The sequence below is a fragment of the Geotrypetes seraphini genome, chromosome 8 (genome assembly GCF_902459505.1).
Source record: "Geotrypetes seraphini chromosome 8, aGeoSer1.1, whole genome shotgun sequence".
Taxonomy (NCBI): Eukaryota; Metazoa; Chordata; class Amphibia; order Gymnophiona; family Dermophiidae; genus Geotrypetes; species Geotrypetes seraphini.
Window position 1 is genome coordinate 48,204,913 of NC_047091.1, and position 20,871 is coordinate 48,225,783.

The window sequence follows — 20,871 nt, forward strand, 5'->3', positions numbered from 1 at the left end:
GACCTGGAATCCTCTAAACCTGTGGATTCACTTTGAGGGAGCATAGGCATTGGTCCTGACCCTCCCTCCCTCCAGTCATTCTAAGTTGAAACTCCAGACTGTGCAGATACTTCACATAAGCTTCAAACCTTAAACTGATAAAATCAGAGTCAAATCCCTGCCCTGGATCACCTGAAGATTTATGCAGGGGAACTTCTTGTGCCCTCAAGGATTCAGAGGTGTCTCCCCATTTGCACTTCACTGCTGATGCTGGGTTACTATTTGAGGGCTCCCGCCTCCCCTCTCACATGCCCCACAGCACATGAAGCATGGATGCTCCTCAGCCAACTATCCAGCACAAAGCTGGCATGATATAGGGGTAGAAAGGCCTGGCAGTCCACAGAAATCGATTATTAGCCAAATCAAGACATTTTGAGGCAAGTAGAGGCTTTTAAAATGAAAATTGGGAAATCCAAGATGGCAAATGTGGCACTTATTTAGCACCAAACACGCCCTGGAAGAGTGTAATTAAAGTTCCAAAAATTCAGGGAAGGGATTTTTGGAGGTGGAGGACCATATAGGAAGCCCTAGATACCCTTAAAATTTCAAGACCCTCCTCCGATGTCTCCATAGACAGCAATGCACTGTACTCAAAGATCTGTAAGGTGCTCTGCCTGCATCAGATCTCATTACAGCTGGACTACAGAGACGATTTGTGCCTCAAACAAGCTTGTAGATTTCTCCAGAGGCTTGTCTCTGGACGGTCTTTTAGTCAAATCCTAAGGGACTGAATTCCTTGACTCCGATGGCTCCTTGCGCATCTTTAGGGGGGGGGAGGCGGCACACATAGCCGGCACCCGCTACAGTCCTCTGGACCAATACGGAGCCACTCAGCCTGCGCTCACAGGCGGGCTGAGCTTCCAGGAGAACACTCTGTGAGCTGTGGAAAAGTTAGTGCAAGCCAAGTAGGTTCCTTGTAAAATGGCTGTCCTCCCAAACAGAGACTATCTTTTCCTAGAATCTTGGAACCTTTACAGCACCAGGAAGCCTCAAAAATTGGATAAAACCTCATAAAGAATAAATCAGATGCAGAGCAGAAAAAAAGAACTTTTCTTCTTGCTTTCAAAAGGAAAAATTGAGGAGATGAGGCACTGCTCAGTGACACAAAAAGACGGAGCTGCAGGAGAAAGGAACAAAGCCACATGTCAAGCCTACTATACCCTTTGCACTAGAACAAGTTTTTTGACACAATGATTGGTTTGGTTATAGATTTTAATCTTTCTCATTAGAACGATCATACAGAATTATTAATGTAAGAATGGTGGAGTGGGCAATATCTTATGCAGAACTATGAGGTTGCAGCTGCCTTAAAAAGGAGAAATTTGGCTCCTCTATTGAAAATATGGATACCACTGGACAATTTTTGTAAATACTTGTGATTGTCAATAATACCTGGATATGACTGCATTTATTCTCATATATGATTTACTAGGCTTAGATATACAATAGGCTCAGATATATGATTAATACAATCTTTAATCCTTAGTCAACTATTGCAATGTACTATATACAGAAATCAATTACTGCAATGTACTATATACAGATTGCTCTAAATATTTGGTAAGAAAATTACAGTCCCTATAAAATATGGCTCTGTGGCAAAAAGATTCAATAGAGTTTTGCCTTTATACATGAAGTCTCACTGGTTGTCTCTTCAGGCTAAGATTATTTTTAAAATAAGCACTTTTGTGTTTAAAATTTTAATGGGATCAATTCCTCAATGTGCAATATCACTGATAATGTGTTCTCTTCAGGGCTTTCTACATTCAAAAGATAGATTGCTTTTACATTTTCTTGATATTAAGGGTATAAAAGGATTTGTACCACCAATTTTACTTGTAATGCAGTTAAGATATGGACTGGATAGTATTCAAATTGTAACAGATCACAAATTTTTTAGATGACTTCTGAAAACTTAGTTGTTTAATTTTTTTATTATTATTGTGAATTGTGTTGTAAATTGTGACCTTGAATAATGTAATTATTCTTCTGGGAATTCCTAGATTTTAAGTTTGATTTTATAATTGCAAGCCACATTGAACTATTAGTGGCATTAGTGGGTTACAAGAATATAATTAGTATTAGCCTATTTGCTTTTGTATAATACTCTTATTATATTGTTATGTCTGTTATAACTTTTTTATTTTCAATTAAAAGTCAGAACAGAAAGTGTTGCAATAGTCTTGCTCTAGTACTTACAGTTAGACAGTTATAGGTCAAGAAGCTGGTGACTGCATAGCCTCCCTTGATGTGGTCAGGTTTCATCATGGTGCTGGGAAACACTCCTGGAAGACAGGCATTATCGGGTACAGTTTGTGGTCCTATGTAAAGGTTCTCCATCTCTACTCCAGCCAGCCTGCGAATACTATACTCTGCCTTTTTAAAGAGACAATGGCACACAAGGGTTAATGACATGGACCCTAACCCTTTAACTTATTGAATAACTTCAGTCTAGGATAGGCAGAGCTGAAAACTGGACTCGTGTCTTAGTTTTGGTCAACATAATTACAAAAGAGGCACTATGAGTCTTGCATGTTTAAACAAGGATCAAGTTAGAAAAGGGTAGAATGAATGTTTATCCATAGATATGAGAAAGACTCAGGAGATACCCAACTTAAAATAAATAGAAACAGATTATTACAGAAGCCAGGGACCATTCAGGTCATCTAAATTGCCTAACACAAAACTACAGATCCCAGCTGTTTGCTGGCTTTCTTTCCTCTAAAGCACGTTTGGTTGTTGTGTTTGATTTGCACCTTGGAAGCATTTGAATATTTTTGTAATATTCATCTCTCTCTATCTGCCTTCAGTGAATACATTTTTAGGTTCTTAAGGTATTTATTGTAGACAGGTCATAAAGAAGAAATGCTTCTTCAGCCTTCACATGCTAAGGAAAGTCAGACCCTATTTTCACCAAAAACACTTTGCAGTCTTAGTACAATCCATCATCCTCTCCAGATTGGATTATTGCAATTCTATCTACCTCAGCCTAACCAAGAAAAGCTTCCACAGACTTCAGCGGATTCAGAACGCCGCAGCTAAGCTTGTTTTTGCGAAAAGCAAATTTGATCACGTCTCACCACTCCTGTCTAAGCTCCATTGGCTCCCAGTAATCCCCAGGATCCACTTCAAATGTGCGTGTCTGGCCTACAAGATCCTACATGGCATCCTTCCTGCCGTTATCCCTCTATCCTGGAACTCCCCAACCCCTACTTCCTCCAGATCCTCCCAAATTTTTAAACTATCCTTCCCTTCCATAAAAGGTATTTCCCATGCAGGCAAACTTGGGTCATCCCTCCCCTTTAGAATCACTGAGATCTGGAATAACCTCACCTCCCCACTCCGAACCTCAAGCTCCCTCCAACTCTTCCGCAAACACCTAAAAACCTGGCTATTCTCAAAACTGTAACACTTCCCCCCTCTTAGGCCTCTCACCTTCCCCCTTTACACCTAACTCTTTAATCTCTCCACTGTAGTTCCTCTCTCATCTTTCTTCCTGTAAACCGTGCCGAGCTCCGCATTCGTGGAGATGGTGCGGTATATAAACCCAAGGTTTAGTTTAGATAGTAATTGAGACATCTTGGTCACATGTGCTCAAATCTCCGTTTTTTGTTGTGATTTTTTTTTTTTAAACCAAAGGCTCTGCCTTATGTGAAGCTGCTTGTAAAATATATATATACACCTGTGCAGGTGTATGTGTTTATTTGCTGACATTTTACAAATATGCATATGCATAAAGAGAGCAACATTAACTTTCCTCTTTCTTCATATAACTGCTAACACTTACAGGTGGACGTGATGATTCTTCAACATCCATATGTAAATGCTGGGACAGTATTTATAAATGCTTAGTTTAGCTGGGTTTATTAAAAAAATGGTCTGGACAAGTTCCTGGAGAAAATGTCCAGAGTCTGCTACTGAGACAAAAATAGAGGAAGCCACTGCTTGCCATGGGATCAGTAGCATGGAAATATTGCTACTATTTTGGTTTCTGCTAGATATGTTACCTGTATTGGCCACTGTGAAACAGGATACTGAGCTAGATGGACCACCAGTCTGACCAAGTATACAGAAAAAAAAAAATTGTTGCAAATTAAGCAGTGAAGCTGCAGCTTTTTTGTGGGGAGCTTTCTGTTAGAGGTGGAAATAGCACACTTACCTGTAACGGGTGTTATCCGAGGATAGCAGGTACATTCTCACAAGTGGGTGATATCATCCATGGAGCTTGAAACAGACAGTGCAAAAGTGTACTGTCACATTAAAAGACTGAAAAGTCTCAAGACCACCCATACTGCGCATGTGCTGGTGCCTTCCCACCCGACACTGGCTTGTGAGACCAGTAAAGAAGCTAGGCAGCCAACTAGGGGAGGTGGGAGGGTTGTGCTTTATCCTAGGACAAGCAGGCAGCATATTCTCACATGCGGAACTACCTAGTTGCCAGGATCATGCTTTATTGAAGAATGTATTGGTTTTCTCATGAGCCTGGCAAAACTAAAAGGGATGGTAGGGAAGTTGACGTTTAAATGGAGAACAAATTTTGTAAGAATTAACCGTCCTTTCTGGAGTAATTTTGTAAGCAGTAATAGGATGTAAAGGTATGAATGGAGGACCAGATGGCTGCTTTACAGATCTCCTCAATGGGGGTGCAATGTAGATGAGCTACTAAAGTCGTTATTGCTCGAACATTATGAGCATTGATGCAGCCTTCCAGCGTCAGCCCAATCTGAGCATAGAAAAAGGAGATACAGACAGACTGTCAGCCCTGTAGAGATGATTCTCTTGGTGACAGCAGCTCCAAGTCTGTTTGGATCAAATGACAGGAACAGCCAAGTGGAAGTTCAGTGGGGTTTGGTTTGTTCCAAGTAATAAAGCAAGAAGCCTATGGCCTGGCTGCCTTGGGTAAGCCCAATCTTGCTATCTGGCTAGTACCTGGATGGGTAACCACTGGGAAATGGCAGGTGCTGTTGGGTGCAGGGCCCTATGTTGGGCAGTGACAGCATAGTGGAGCCACACACTGTGCGGAATTCCTCACTGTGCATGCAACCATGGGTCATTGGTTGACTCGAAGGCATACACACAATAAAGCAAGAGCACGTTTACTGTCCAATTTGTGGAGTACAGCCTCACCAGATTGAGAATGTGGTCTTGGAAAGAAGACAGGAAGAACTGTAGATTAGTTCAGATGAAATTCTGAGATGACTTTCAGGAGGAACTTAGGATAGAACCACCCAATCATTGTAGAATGCTGTATAAGGTGGATCTAATAACAGTGCTTGAAATTCATTGACTCGGCATGCAGAAGTGATGGAGATGAGAAATACTACTTTCCAAGTGAGATGACTGTGAGATGCAGACAAGTGGTTCAAAAGGAGGTTTCATCAGTGGAAGCAATTGGAGGAGACTTGATTGGTGGTTTTGTATGAAAAAGGCCCTTTTTAGATCTGGAAACTAGAGGATGTAGTGATAATGGCTTTTTAGCCAAAGGTGTATGAAAGACTGTGATAGCACAGAAGTGAACTCTTACTGACAGTTTTAAGGAAAGAAGATAGACCAGAACCGATGAGAGAGGAAAAGTGATTGGACCCAGCGAGTGAAGGTTACACCAGACTGTGAAGTGAGTCAAGTTTCAAGTTTATTAGCATTTGATGAATCGCTTATATAAAATTTCTAAGCGATGTACAGTTTAAAAGCCACCAGGTGGTGGTCTCACATACAATTTGAACGAATTAATCGTAAGACAAACAACATAAATCAATTGGCATTATAACAATTGAAATAGAGACAAACATGATTAGGTAGGAAAGGAGGGGAAAGTTACAATATCATTGTCTGTTAAAGTTTACATAAAAGGGAAAACACAATAGGGAGCAAAGGGGATTGGTGAGTTTAATGGTCACGACAAAATGTAAAAATTAAGGTGTGCCATGTTACGTATCAAATGCGTCTTGAAATAAAAACGTTTTTAAAATTTTCTTAAAAGATAAAAGATCTTTTTCATTTCTAATATAGTTTGGTAAGGAATTCCATAATGTAGGGGCCATAACGGAAAATATATCATTTCTTCTTGTGCCGATAATTTTCAAGGAGGGAATTGATAGTAAGTTTGAGGAGGATGATCGTAGAGAGCGTGAGGCATTGTATGGAATAATCATTTTTGAAATAAATTGTGGTTCATTGAAGATTAGTGTTTTATATACCAAAAATATAATTTTAAAGGTAATTCGGTGGGAAATGGGAAGCCAATGTGATTTAATCATTAATGGTGTGACGTGATCATATTTTTTCGCTTTATGGATTAATTTTATTGCAGTATTTTGAATTATCTGAAGTCGTCTTTTTTCTTTCTGAGTTATATTGATTAAGAGAGAATTACAATAATCAATTTTGGATATGATCAGAGAGTGGACCAGAATATTGATCGATTTAGAGTCTAGGAAAGTTGAAATTGAACGGATAAGATGTAGTCTATGAAAGCATGATTTAACTATTTCACTAATATGACTGTGGAATGATAAGTCTACGTCAACTATTACTCCAAGGATTTTCAGTTTAGGTACAGATTCTAGGGGGGTGTTGTCTAGAATAAATGGTGAAATTGGTGTTAAGTTTCCTTTCCAGGTAAAAAACATAGTTTTAGATTTTTGAATGTTCAATGCCAGCTTGTTCCCAATATAAACAACTGGGTATAATTCAAAAAGGAATGTTCCTAAAGGGCCTTGACAACAAAGTAACACATAAAGGAACAATGTATACTTCAAACGTCTTTTGTCATACAGTGGTGCTCAGATTCCACGATGGAAGGATAAAGAACTCTAAAAAGGCAGAAGCCTTATAGAGACTTAAATGGTATCGATCATTGCACCGGGTTGTAAAAGATGTTATGAAGTGCTGCTAAATTGGTTTATAAAGTTCAAAAGTCCAAAAAAGGTAAATCCAATTTGTAAGTAACTTTAAATAGTTAAAGCTTCAAAGAAGTAAGCAACTTAGCTGAAATATAGAGAATGCATAGGTGTAACTGGGTCCTGACGCGTTTCGCCTCACCGGCTTCTTCAGAGAACCCACTCGCAGACTGTATATTCACTGCTTGTATTGTATATAAGTCCTGCAACATCAAAGAAACAAAGTGCATGGAAGTATCAGAATTCAGTAATAAGTATCAAAGCCTTAGCCAAAAAACTTTACCAAACTCTTGACGCTGATGGCGGGGCACCTACTGTTGATTCTGTAATCTTTCGGTTTCCTGTGACGTAAGTGCTCAGCTGAGCACCCGACATTTATACATTGAAGAAGATGTCAATCATTTAGTGGAGGAACGCCCACCACTCCACTTCTTTATTCAAACCAGAGGGAGATACCGTCTGCCAGTAGTAAATCCAACTTTGCTCGCGTTTCCATAGCCATGCTTGAGAATTGCCTCCTCTTATACCTCGGGCCACCTCTAATACCACAAATTGTAGATCTTGAAGCTGGTGCGAAGTGGCCTGCCAATGTTGAACTAAGGGGGCATTGATATCCCCCCTTCTGATTTTACTTAAATGTTCTGTGATTCGTGTTTTGATGCTTCTGGTAGTGTGTCCAATATATAACAAACTGCATGGGCACCGGATGAGGTAAACAACCCCTTGGGTATCACAATCCGAGAAATGCTGTAACACATGTTGCTTAGGTAACGTAGGGTGGTGGATTCTAGTAGTCTCTAAGGCATGCATGCATATAGTACAATTGCCACATTTAAAATGTCCTTTAGGCTCGGGTATCAAAATGTCACCTGGTGGACTAACAAAATGAGACGTGGATACATAATCCCGAAGGTTTTTCCCCCTAGAATACGCAAAAAGGGGTTGTTGCCCCAAACATTGATGTACCTGAAGAAGGTGCCAGTGTGTGTTTATGATTTTTTTGATATGGAATGCTTGATATGAGTAGGGCAGTGTACACACCAATCGAGATTCGCATTGATCAGAGGATGGTTGCAATAAGTACTCCCGGTGGGCATATAAAGCCCGTTTGTAAGCTTTTTTGATAATGCTGTGGGGGTACCCACGTTCACTGAAACGTTGCCACATATCTCCTGCCCGGAGCTTGAATTCCTCTCTGGTGCTACACAAGCGCCTTAATCTTAAGAATTGGCCCACTGGTAAATTGTTCCTCAGATGACGAGGGTGATAGCTTTCATAATGCAGCAACGTATTTCTATCAGTGGGCTTGCGATGAATGGTAGTGGAAAAAGCCCCTTGATTGATAGTGATGTGAATGTCCAAAAAAGCTATATGGGTGTATGAAGTACATGCAGTGAATTGCAAATGTGAGTTGCATGTATTAAGCCACTGAAAAAATTGGTGGAATAAATCAATGGTGTTAGTCCAGATCAAAAAAACATCATCTATATATCGTTTCCACGTGTACACTTCTGAAAAATATATAGATGGATACAGGAAGATATCCTCAAAGTCTGTAACATAAAGACATGCCAGAGACGGGGCCATAGTGGCCCCCATTGCAGTTCCCTGTATTTGTTGATAAAAATCAGCATCAAACATAAAGTAGTTCTGTTGAAGAGCGATGCTAGCTATGGAGACTAGAAAATCTACTCTGGCTTTAGATAATTGAAGGGTGTCAAGATATTTACGCACCACCTCAATTGCACTGCGTTGAGGAATATTAGTGTATAAAGCCTGAATGTCAAGCGTGACTAGCAGCGCTCCTGGAGGAATGCAATGTGGCTCCTGGAGCCAAACTAACATGGATGTAGTATCTTTTACATAGGACACATAGTATACATTGTTCCTTTATGTGTTACTTTGTTGTCAATGCCAGCTTGTTACAACTTAACCAGTCTTTTATTAGTTCTAGTTTTTCATTGTTGGCTTTTATTTCTTCATCTTTTTCTGGGTTGAAGGGATGTAAGAGTTGAATATCGTCTGCATAGGAAAAAGATGTAAAGCCTAGTGATTGCGAGATGGTAAGTAGAGGTGATAAAAAAATGTTAAATAAAAGAGGTGACAGTATTGACCCTTGCGGCACCCCGTAGGTTGAGGAGTAATTTGAAGAATAGACGTCATTGAATTTGACTCGGGAAGAATGGTCTGATAGGAAGGAAGTTAACCACTTTAGAACTTGGCCACCTATGCCTAATGATTTCATCCGATTTAATAAGAGTTCGTGGTCAATTGTATCGAATGCGGCAGATAAATCTAATGAGAAAAGGGCTACGGATTTGTGATGGTCAAGGTAGTAATGGATATTTGTTACAAGACCGATCATCGAGTATTCTGTACTGTGATGTTTTCGAAAACCTGTTTGGTTAGGGTGAAGGGCGTTTGAAGATTCAATAAAATCTGAGAGTTGTTCGAAGACTAGTCCACTTGAAACAACAGCAGCGCTGTGTGGAAGGTTCTCTAGAAGCTTCAATGGTGGTTGAGACTAGTGCAGATAGTTGCAAAGTATCTAACTGTTCAGAGAAAGATACCACACTAAGCTAAGCAATGTAGATGGGATGGAGAAGTGAGGCTTCGTTCTGTGTCAGCAACATTAGAAAAATTGGAAGTATTATAGTATCTCGTACACTGAATTGTAGAAGAGGAAACCACAGTTGATGGGGCCCACTGAGGCGCTATGAGAATCAAGATGGTTTGTTCTTGTCAAAGTTTGAACAAAGTCTTTCTGATTAGAGGTAGTGGAGTGAAAGCAAAAAGAAACTTGTCCTGCCAATCAAGGAGGAAAGAATCTGACTCCAGACAACTGGGAGGGTAGATTCTGGAACAAAAGACTGGAAGTTTGTAATTGTGGGGGGAAGCAAAGAGATCCACTTCTGGAGTTCCCCAGTCATTAAATATCTGATGTAATACAGTTGAGTTGAGCAACCACTCATGAGATTGTAGGAGTCTTCATCTGTCCATTAAAATATTCTGTTTCCCTGCAAGATAACCGCTTTGAAAAATATGTTGTGAGGAATCACCCAGGACCAAATTCTTATCACCTCTTGGGTGAAATCCTGTGCCTTCTTGCTTGTTCACGTAGTACATGGCTACTTGGTTGTCTGTTTGAATGAGAACTACCTGATTGAGAAGGTGATCTTGGAATGTGCATAGAGCACTGCAGATTGCTCAGAGTTCAAGGAGATTTATGTGGAGCTTTTTCTCTTGAGGATTCCAGGTGCCTTGAATATGGAAGCCATCAAGATGGACTCCCCAACCAAGTATGGAGGCATCCATTGTTAAAATCTTTTGATGCGGTGAAAGGTGGAAGAGAAGGCCCTTGGACAGATTGGCCAAGGATAGCCAACACTGAAGTGATTGACAAAGTGCTGAGATTACTTGCAATCATTGGGATAGCAGATTGATGGCTTGAGACTATTGGGGAAACAGTGACCACTGAGGTTCTCTGAGATGTAGACAGGCAAATGGAGTTACATGAACTTTAGATGCCACATGACCTAGAAGATGCATCATTTGACATGAAGTGATGGTTTGAAGAGAGTTTCTGGCAGATTTGAATTAGAGAGCTTCTGTTGTGGTAGAAAGGCACAAGTTTGAGTTGAGTCCAGAAGCGCCCCAATGAACTCCAGAGTTTGAGTGATTTATAGATGGGATTTCTGGCAGCTGACTGCAAATCCCAGGAGCTCTAATAGATGGACTGTTACATTTATGACCTGGTGAGCTTGTTGAGTTGTTGGAGCCTTGATCAACCAGTTGAATTGTTCAAGCCAGGCTGTAAGACTTGAACATCAAAGCCAAAAGAATTACCAGAATGGATTCTCTCTCCCACATAGCTGGGTTAGAGACTCCGTTCTGTGAATTCAAATAACAGACGAGGAAAAGCCATATAATAATCAAATAGGTTTTATTGCGAGTGCGCTCATTGTCTGGGAAAAGCAAGCCATCAGAATTTCAGTGCTCTTCAAAGAGAGAAAACAAGGCAAAGATTTATACCCTATGTGACATCATTTGTAATAATTATCATGCTTTATAATACAATGGCACAGTTGATCACATGACTTCCTTTCCAAAAATGCCTTACATCAATGAAATCCTTAATTTTAATATTAAGTTCATTCTGTTAAGTTTTTAAACCCAGCACATGGCAGTGTTTCACTTTTTCTTTCTAAATCACTTTTGATCTCAGACCTTTCCAAATATCAATCATGTCAGTAAAAAGCCCTACTTCCTGCAGATTCATCTTAACTTCTGTATGACCTTCCAATGCTAGAAGCCTGAGAAATAAAATGGGGGAGTTGGAGACACTAGCAAGACGCGAAGAAATAGATATCATTGGCAAAACAGAAACATGGTGGAACGAGGAAAATGAATGGGATACAGTACTGCAGGGATACAAGCTTTACAGAAGAGACAGAACAGGGCAGAAAGGGGAGGCATTGCCCTATATGTCCAGGAAAGAGTAGAATCTACTGGAGTAGGGAAGGCGGAGGAGAAAAAGAAACTGGACTCCCTCTGGGTAAAGATCCCCAGACAGAACAGAGTAGACACAAAAATAGGTCTCTACTATCGACCTCCAGGTCAGACGGAAGAAACAGACTCTGAGATAATAGAAGAAATAAGACATGAATGTAGGACGGGCAATGTAACTATCATGGGAGACTTCAATTTCCCAGGAATAGACTGGAACCTAGTAACCTCAAGCTGCGGCAAAGAAATAAAGTTCCTGGAAATGATGGGTGACTGCTTCCTAGAACAAATGGTAGGAGAACCAATAAGAGGAAACGCCACCTTGGACTTGGTCCTAAATGGCATAACTGGGAAAACAAAAGAAGTAGAAGTCACGGTCCCGCTGGGGACGAGCGATCACAGTATGATCTACTTTAAACTTGACATCGGAAAGGGGAAGCGAACCAAGACTCTAACCACGACCTTTAACTTTAAAAAAGGAAGATACAACATGAGAGCCATGGTAAGAAAATGGATCAAGAAAAGGATAGCTGAAATCGAAACGGTAGAGCAAGCATGGTCCCTACTAAAAAATACTATCACCGAAGCACAGAATCTATACATTCCGCAGATAACCAAAGGAAGGAAAACTAAAGCCAAAAGAGAACCAGCTTGGCTAACCAAAGAGGTGAAGGATGCAGTTAGGGAAAAGAAGGACTCATTTAAAAAATGGAAATGCGAGAATACAACTGAGGCTTGGAACAGTCACAAAGATGACCAGAAAAAGTGTCACAAGGCGGTGAGATAAGCCAAAAGGGCCTATGAGGAAAAGATAGCCCAAGAGGCCAAAAACTTCAAACCCTTTTTTAGACATGTTAAAGGGAAGAAACCTGCAAAGGAGACAGTGGGCCCTCTCGATGACCAAGGAAGAAAAGGATACATCAAAGAAGACAAACAGATTGCAGACAGATTAAATTCCTTCTTTGCTTCTGTCTTTACCAAGGAAGACACCACATCAATACCCGAAACAGTGAAAGTTTTCAAGGGGGAAATAGAGGAGAGCCTCACCACAGTGAAGATGGATCTGGACCAGATATACTATCAGATTGACAAACTAAAAAGTGACAAATCCCCTGGCCCAGATGGAATTCACCTGAAAGTATTAAAGGAACTAAAGGTGGAAATCGGAAAACTACTGCAATCCCTCGCTAACATGTCAATTAGAACCGGACGGATACCAGAAGACTGGAAGATAGCGAACGTCATCTCAATCCATACCTATTGGAGAGGGTGCAGAGGCGAGCGACGAAGCTAGTAAAAGGTATGGAGAACTTTAGCTACAAAGATCGCCTCAGAAAACTGGGATTATTCACCCTTGGGAAGAGAAGACTGAGAGGGGATCTGATAGAGACTTTTAAATTGCTAAAAGGAATCGACAAAATGGAGCAAGCTCACTCACCAGCAGGGGGAAAGGATGGAGAGCAAGAAACAGCGTTATTCACATTGGCGAATGTGACCCAGACTCGGACCAGAGGTCATGACCTGAAGCTGAGAGGGGACACGGCCAGGACAAATGTCAGAAAGTTCTGCTTCACACAGCGAGTGGTGAACGCCTGGAACTCTCTCCCGAAAGAGATGGTGAAGGAAACTATCATTCTAGAATTTAAGGGAAAATTGGGCGCACCTCTTCTTGCAGGACACATTGAGGGACACGAGTGACTAATGTATGCACCAGGGTACGCCTGGCTGAGCCTCCGCGTGTGCGGATCACCGGACTGGATGGACCCCAGGTCTGATCCGGTGCAGGCATTTCTTATGTTCTTATGAAACAGATTCTCTGTAAAACACCAAAATTTCCTGCTCCTCTGAGAACCTTATCCCCATGGATGTATATGAAAAATGGTACATAAATCTATGCCTCTTAAGAGTCACAAAATCAACCTTCTGAACTTACTAGCATTAGCTGAAATGTAGAATCAGCAATTTACACCTTTCACTCTTTGAAAGTGTTCTTCAACCTTTTTACACCTATGGACCGGCGGAAATAAAATAATTATTTCGTGGACCGGCAAACTAATAAGACTGAAATTTTTAAAAACCCCATTGCCACCCCATCCCCGCGAGCTCGGTCCCGTTAACCATCTGTTCCCATCCGCACAAGCCTCAAATAGTTATGATTTTATATTGAACATATTTTATTAAAGTATAAAAAGAAACAATATTCTGTATAATTGTCATTTTATAAATATAAATAATACAGGACAAGGATCAACAAAACCCCCGTCTCCCCTCCCCTTCACATATATCCCCTCTACTCTCAAGAAAATTGAATAAGCCAAATTATTACAGAATGCTACACAAATATCATGCTAACAGAATACCACAGTCACACATGGCAGGAATGGTGTTAGGGGAGTGGAACTAGGGCAACTGCCTCCTGGTCAGAGAGAGCCCTAAGCCAGCTGGAAGCTAAAGACGCACTGCCTGGGCTTTGCACTCCCCAGTTATGTCTAACATCAGCTCTAGCAGGATACATATTTTAAATCTGATATATTCTAATCACAAGATAGAAATAAAATAATTTTTTTCTACCTTTTGTCGTCTCTAGTTTCTGCTTTCATCTTCTTTTCACTCTCTTCCATCCAGCGTCTGCCCTCTGTCTCTTCAATCCAGCATCTGCCTCTTCCATCCACTGTCTGCCCTCTACCCCTCCCCCTTCCATATGGTATCTGCGTTCTTTCTATGCCCCTCTCTCCTACACCAGATCTAGCATCTTTGTCCCTCTTTCCTTATTTTTCATCTGACCCCCCTTCCCAGCATCAATCTCTTTCTACTTTGTCATTCCTCTGTTTCTCCCCTTTCTCTCATCTGATCTCTCCATTCCATTCTGACTCCTTCCCCTCCTCTAATCTCCCTGCCAGCTGTTTCCTTCCAATGTTCCTCCTCCCCTGTCCAGCAGTACCTTCTCCCTTTCTTCCTCCCCTTATCCAACAGTAATTCTCATCCCTTCCCTTTCCCTTCTCCCCTGTCAGCAGTAACCTCTTCCCCTCCCTTGTCCAGGAGTACCCCTTCTCCCTTTCCTCCTCCCCTTATCCAACAGTAATTCTCGTCCCTTCCCTTTCCCTTCTCCCCTATCAGCAGTAGCCCCTTCCCCTCCCTTGTCCAGGAGTACCCCTTCTCCCTTTTCTCCTCCCCTTATCCAACAGTAATTCTCGTCCCTTCCTTTTCCCTTCTCCCCTGTCAGCAGTAGCCCCTTCCCCTCCCTTGTCCAGGAGCACCCCTACTCCCTTCCCTTCTTCCCTCTCCAGCAAATGTTTCCTCTATGTAGGCTAGCAGCAGCTCTGTGTACTTTTAACTTCAGCACACAGCTGCCCCTAAGCTGTATTTTAGCCGCAGTTTCATGAGGCAGCCTTGGGGCCTTTGGTAGGCCGGCCCACATCGCATCATCGAAACGAGCCGGCCTACCAAAGGCCCCGAGGTTGCCTCATGAAACCGCAGCTAAAATACTGCTTAGGGGCAGCTGTGTGCCGAAGTTAAAAGCACACAGAGCTGCCCTTGCTTGTCTGGGGGTGTGGAGACACGCGGCAGGAGTAGGAGGTGGAAGGCAGGAGTGCCGGCATAGCGACGGCAATAGGAAGTTGCACGTCAGCTGACGCCGGCACTTTTTGCTGTGGCGGGGACCCGAATCCTTCGCAGACCGGCAACATTTTTTTGCGGACCGGCACCGGTCCGCAGACTGGCAGTTGAAGAACTGTGGTCTAGAACATCCATTAATTCTGCTCTTGGTTTTGTCTCTGACTCCATTTAATAGGCAGAGCTTTTTCCCATCTGCCTAACAAATTTTGTGAAAGATAACCTTTCAGTTGATGACCGTCTGCGAGGAGGTGGAGGAGACAGGTCCAATAGTATCCCATAAGATTCTTCCACAAAGAGCTCTGGATAGTCAGAATAGGAACGCTGAGTAAAGTCTCAATCATATTGCCTCGGAAATGGAGAACATTGAGTCAGACGTCGAGGTGAAGCTCAAGGAGAGCGTCGAGGTTATCATCGATGGTATTGATGAGTGAGGGGAATGTGATTAATGTTTTGAATGGGATGAAGAACTATGTTCTCTTGGAGATGCAGGTCTTTTTGACATCAAGTGTCAATGGTTTGGCATCTGAGATCGACTCCTGGATGTTACTTTGGGGCAGGTACTTGCACCTTGTGCTTCTGCAGCATCCCAGCCAACTCTCTATTACCAGCTCTCTTAGCTGGTCTTGTAAAGAAAGTGCCATTACCCATGTTGCACATGTTATAGAAGGCACGATTTGAGTCCGGTGTTGAGGCACTGGTGACCTCGATGCCAAGGCACACCTCAGAGGAGACACCAGCTGCAGCAATGATGATCTTGACTCAATGCACTGATGCTTTGAATGCATCGATGGAGTGAATGCTTGAGACGATGCAGATGCATGCCTGGAGGGGGGGAAGTGTGTTCTGTGTTTCTTAGCCTTTTTACATGACCTTCGCTGCTCCCGATGATCCAAAAAGCTCTTCAGATTGTAGCTGTCTGGCCTTGAGCAACCTTTTCTGTAGTTTAGAACAGCAATGGGCAAAAGTTAGGGCAGTGTTTGGGACCGAGGCACTGGACACACCAGTTATGTGGGTCAGTAGCCAAAATGGTTCGGTTACATCAGCCTTGGACATCAAAGGGAACACAGCTGACACAAGGTCAAAGGACTTAATAGTCCGGGGTCGAGTAGATTGTCAGCTAAAAAAAACTCAATGCATCCGGCTTGAAAACAGGTTGGGATGAGCCTGAAGGCCCAAAACAAAAAACTGATTAAAAATCAAAAACATTTAACCAGAAGAAAGATAAAAGAAAATATGAAATTATGAAAAAAATAAATTAAAAAAAAAATGGATGGGAAGGCACTTAAAAATCACAATGTTTTGAACATTTGGAGAGACTTCAAAACCACAGTTTCTCAGCTCCATGGGAAACCGAGAACTGATGGTCCCGTGAACTAATGTCGGGTGGGAAAGCACCGGCGTATGCGCAGTACGGGTGGTCTCGAGACTTTTCAGTCTTTTAAAGTGATAGTACACTTTTTACACAGTTCGTATCAGGCTCCATGGATGGCGTCACCCACACGTGAGAAAATGCTGCCTCCTTAATCCATCATATCAAGCCTGAGTAAAACAAACACGCTTTTAAAATCTCTGCGTGACACTGACTTGGCACAAAACCCAAAAGGGATTTTTTTTTTAAACACAGATATGCACTACTAATGCAAAATGGGGAATACACCGGTAGAGATTTGGCCTATCTCAAGTCTCACTACCCCTTGAAATCTCTGTGTCCTGGTGATCTCAATGTGTAAACAGCTTTATGAAATCACCATTTACATGTACATATGATCTATAAATGTAAATACTGCTATTTACATAGGGAAATGCTTTTAAAATAAAGACCTAAGTCTAATATCATACAGTTTTAGATGTCGAACTTTCACCATTTGAAAATATCTCCAGACCACCCAAACTGAATACATTATTTTAGTTGACAGGTCACTAATGTTCATTAGTATATCTCTTTTCCCTCTGGTTAATTCTCCCTATGCACCCTACCAGTGACGTAGCAAGAGAAGGAGGCGCTCGGGGTGATGGCGCCGTGTAGTGTGTCCTTCCACACTCTTTCCCGCCATGCGTGTCCCCTTCCCCACCTCCACGTACCTCTTGAAATCTTGGCTGGCAGCGAGTAGCAATGACTCCTTGCTACTCGTGCCGGTCTCGGCTTTCTCTCTGATGTCACTTCCTAGTCCCACAACCAAGAAGTGACTTCAGAAGGGCAGAGGCCGGCACAAGCAGCAGAGAGGAAGTGCTTCCTGCAGCCGGAGAAGATTTCAAGAAGTTGGTGGACAGAGAGGTCAAGAGGTGCCGGTGCCCGGAGCTGTCCACTCCCTGCCCCCCTTACTATACTGCTGCACCCTAACATCCTTTTAGTTCTGTAATCACTGCTTATCATAGTATATAGGAACCATCCTGACATCCAGCATCCTACCTCAGACAGTGGCATTTAATAGAACCAGATGGGAATATCAACTCCTTGTTGCTTTGTCCCAGAAATAACAAATGGCAGTCTCCAGATCTACTTGGCTAAAAAATGTTAATGCATCTCTCCTCCAGAATCTTATCAAAACCTTTTTTCAGTGTCTGTTGCCTTGAGGCAATAGATACAAGCAAACTGAATTCTCTCTCCTGGTGGCACACATCAGTTTTTCACTATCATTCCTTCCCACCCTACTATCAACAGTGTACTGCTTCCTTGGATTTTGGTTGCCAAATGCACTGTCCTGCACCAAATCTTAACTGTCATGTACTCAAGCTCTTTAGATTAATTTCCTTCTGTCTACACTCTTGTGCGCGCCAGTTCTGTTGCAACTATTCATGTCATCTCAGAAAGGTGAGGTTTTTCCTTCAGCAGTATCACTCACAAAATTATTGAACTGAACCAGCATTCCACTAATTGCTGCTCTCTCCTTATTTTGGTTTTATAATGGAATAAGCTTTTGTGTTATACTCTTCTTACGCTATAATATATGTTGCTATTCCAAACCAGTCCACCGCTCATGAAATCACAGGAGAATTTGATCACTGTGGACTTAACAGGAGCCTTCACAGTCTTAGAACTGGCTGAACTAGAGCCATAGGGCAGATTTACTTTGAAGTTTCCAAGTTTATTTAATCTTTGATATACCGTTTATCAAAAACATACCTAAACGGTTTATAATTAACAGAAAATTGTTAAACTAAAATGCAAGCTTAAGCGTAAAAAGTGAGGGGGCGACAATACAAATAGACTTACTGGAATAAAAGGAAAAATGGGAAATGTTAAGAGCGTAAATACAATGAAAAAATAAAATCTTAAAAGGGAGGGAAGAAACGGAAGGGCTTTAGCACACTAGGGTAGGGGTCGCTTCAAAAGAAGCGTTTCAGTTTGGTACTGCCGACTACATAGCTGCTGTTAGGGCTTTAAGTGAATGGAATCAAACTGAGAAGGCGTCTTTGAAAAGGAATGTTTTTAATTTACATTTAAATTTTTCAAGAGATGTTTCTTGTCTAAGATCTGACAGAAGGGAGTTCCATAACGTGGGGGCAGTGACTGAGAAAACAGTTTTGCGGGTAGAATCGAGAAATAGTTTCTTGCGTCTATTCTTCAATCATCCAATTTGCATTTTGAAACACTAATGCACGTTGTGGGTATCGGTCAACCAGAATTCAGGATTTCCATTCCTTATATCATTTAGGAAGCATACTCCTCAAACAAAATTCTACACCCCTATCAATGTACCTTGGATTTTATGTAGTCAAGCAGTCTCCAAGCCAGGGCTGAGATTTTCTTCCTTTCTCTCCCCTTCTCTTTGTCCACACTGGATTGCTTTGCTAGCTGCAAGCTGAGTGCTTCTTCCCATGCTGCCCGGAGCTGAACTGCCATAGAGAATAGCTTCAGCGCAGTCTCACTCTCAACAACATGGATCTCTATCCATCCATCCACCACTATGCGGCTGCAATCTGCATTCGTATCCAGGGACCGTGACAGCATCAGTAATGCCTGACAGGATGCAGAAAGCACAAAGTGAGAAGAGAGATTTTACATTATCCATTGCATAACGATTTGAATCATTTCAGATTTTACTGTGAATTTACTATGAACTTAATTAGCCATCCGTTGTGAGACAGACACCTTTAATACACCTCTGTACAGGAAAGATACCCTTGACTCATAGGTGGGAACAACTATAGCTCTTTTCCTGGCCCCCAGAAGCTTTGAATGGAGAAGTGGCTACTTCTCATCCCCTTCCCTCTGATTGTTCTGGGGAAGCAGCAGGAGTTGAGGATGGCCATCATGATACTTGGGAGACCCTACCACAGGTAGGACCCTCCCATTTGCCCAGCATAGTGCATCACTCAGTCTGACACTCAGAAAAACTCTTTTCCCAATGTTGCATAGGCAGACTTAAAACCTCAGATGAACCTAATTAAACAGAAAATAAAACTCAGAATAGCATAACTGTCCATACAGTAGTAGTCAAATTATTGTTTAGGACAGAAGAAAAAAATCAGAGGCTAGGAGTCAAAAACAACATACGTATTTGTTTGAAGACTATATGAGGTCTACCATGGAGGGACAGGTTCACAGTTTGCTTTAGCAAAGAACCATTATATTGCTTTTAATATAAAGGGGGAAAACAAGAACTAACAACACAGGTTCATGAATATCCAACACAAATACTACTACTCATTATTTCTGTAACAGTGTTGTATAAATACATATAGAAACCATCCCTGCTTCATGGAACTTACAATACAACATGGATACACATTGCATTTGGTTTCACAAAGTGGGGAGGCCTACCTGTAAGGCTGGGATCCGGACACAGTTCACTAGGTATGGCTTATTGGTTTCTAGCAAAGACACAAATGCCAGCAGCTGATGGTGACTGCTCACATTTTTCATGGAATCTGCAGAACAAAGCTATATTTTAGAATTAAGAAGAATTTAGAATGCACAAAAATCTAAATGTGTAGCGGTACAACACATATAACACCCCAAATACACACAGAACAAGCAAAGCACAGAAATCAGTGCTGGCTTCCTTCACATACGATGTCTAGGAGGTGACAACTTTAAGGGCTCAATATAAAGAGTAACTTTACAACAGACTAAAGTGCCACAGCCCTTGAGAAGTTTTCTTTGAATCTAGGTGCCAGCCTAAAGCTTTAGTTGCTGGCTGCCCATTCCCCACTAAAAAAATAGTTACACAACAGCTCCTTTAAGGCCTGATCTATTAAGACTGCATTTCCATTGTGTATATGAGAAAACTTTAATGAATCAGGTCCTTAATGTGCCATTGCACATTCCCAACAGGAGATCGTGGTCCCTCTCCCCCTCTTATAACAAGCACACTCTCAGTGGAATATTTGATGAACCCTTCTTGCTGCACCTGAGGCAACTGCTTTTTTTTGCTTCATGTATCACCATGGCATGGTGCTATGTGAAGCAAAAAGTTACTTTTTTTTTCCTCTCTCATATCCCTGCACCCTGCCCTCCCCCGGTCTCTCTCTCATGTCCCCATCTTGCACTCTGCTCGCATTCCCCCAACATCCTGCCCTTCCCGGTCTCTCTCTCATGTCCCCATCTTGCACTCTGCTCGCATTCCCCCAACATCCTGCCCTCACCCAGTCTCTCTCCACAATAGTCCTTACCTCCCTGCCCCCCATCTGTGGGACAGCCATTCTTCATGCCCCACCCCCCAAGGCACGTTCTCAATTGGTCAGCCACCCCTTATCCTCCTTCTCCAAGGCACTTCCTTAGTCATCAGACTCTCAGCCAGATAACAAAATAACAAGTACTTTTCATACTGCTGCCTGCTATTGCCACTGCTTTAACTCTGCATGTGCT

The 20,871-nt window shown here is 42.0% G+C and overlaps 1 protein-coding gene across 3 annotated transcripts in view; it reads right to left on the reverse strand.

Annotated features, from left to right (window-relative positions):
* DHX34 (DExH-box helicase 34) overlaps positions 1-20,871 on the reverse strand; it is a 160,391-nt gene that overhangs the window by 42,509 nt on the left and 97,011 nt on the right. For all 3 annotated transcript variants that reach the window (XM_033954496.1, XM_033954497.1, XM_033954498.1), the window contains 3 exons: positions 19,825-19,931; positions 18,760-19,020; positions 2,239-2,415 (listed from right to left, as the gene is read on the reverse strand). In XM_033954496.1, the coding sequence (XP_033810387.1) occupies positions 2,239-2,415; positions 18,760-19,020; positions 19,825-19,931 (545 nt within the window). The remainder of the gene's footprint in view (positions 1-2,238; positions 2,416-18,759; positions 19,021-19,824; positions 19,932-20,871) is intronic.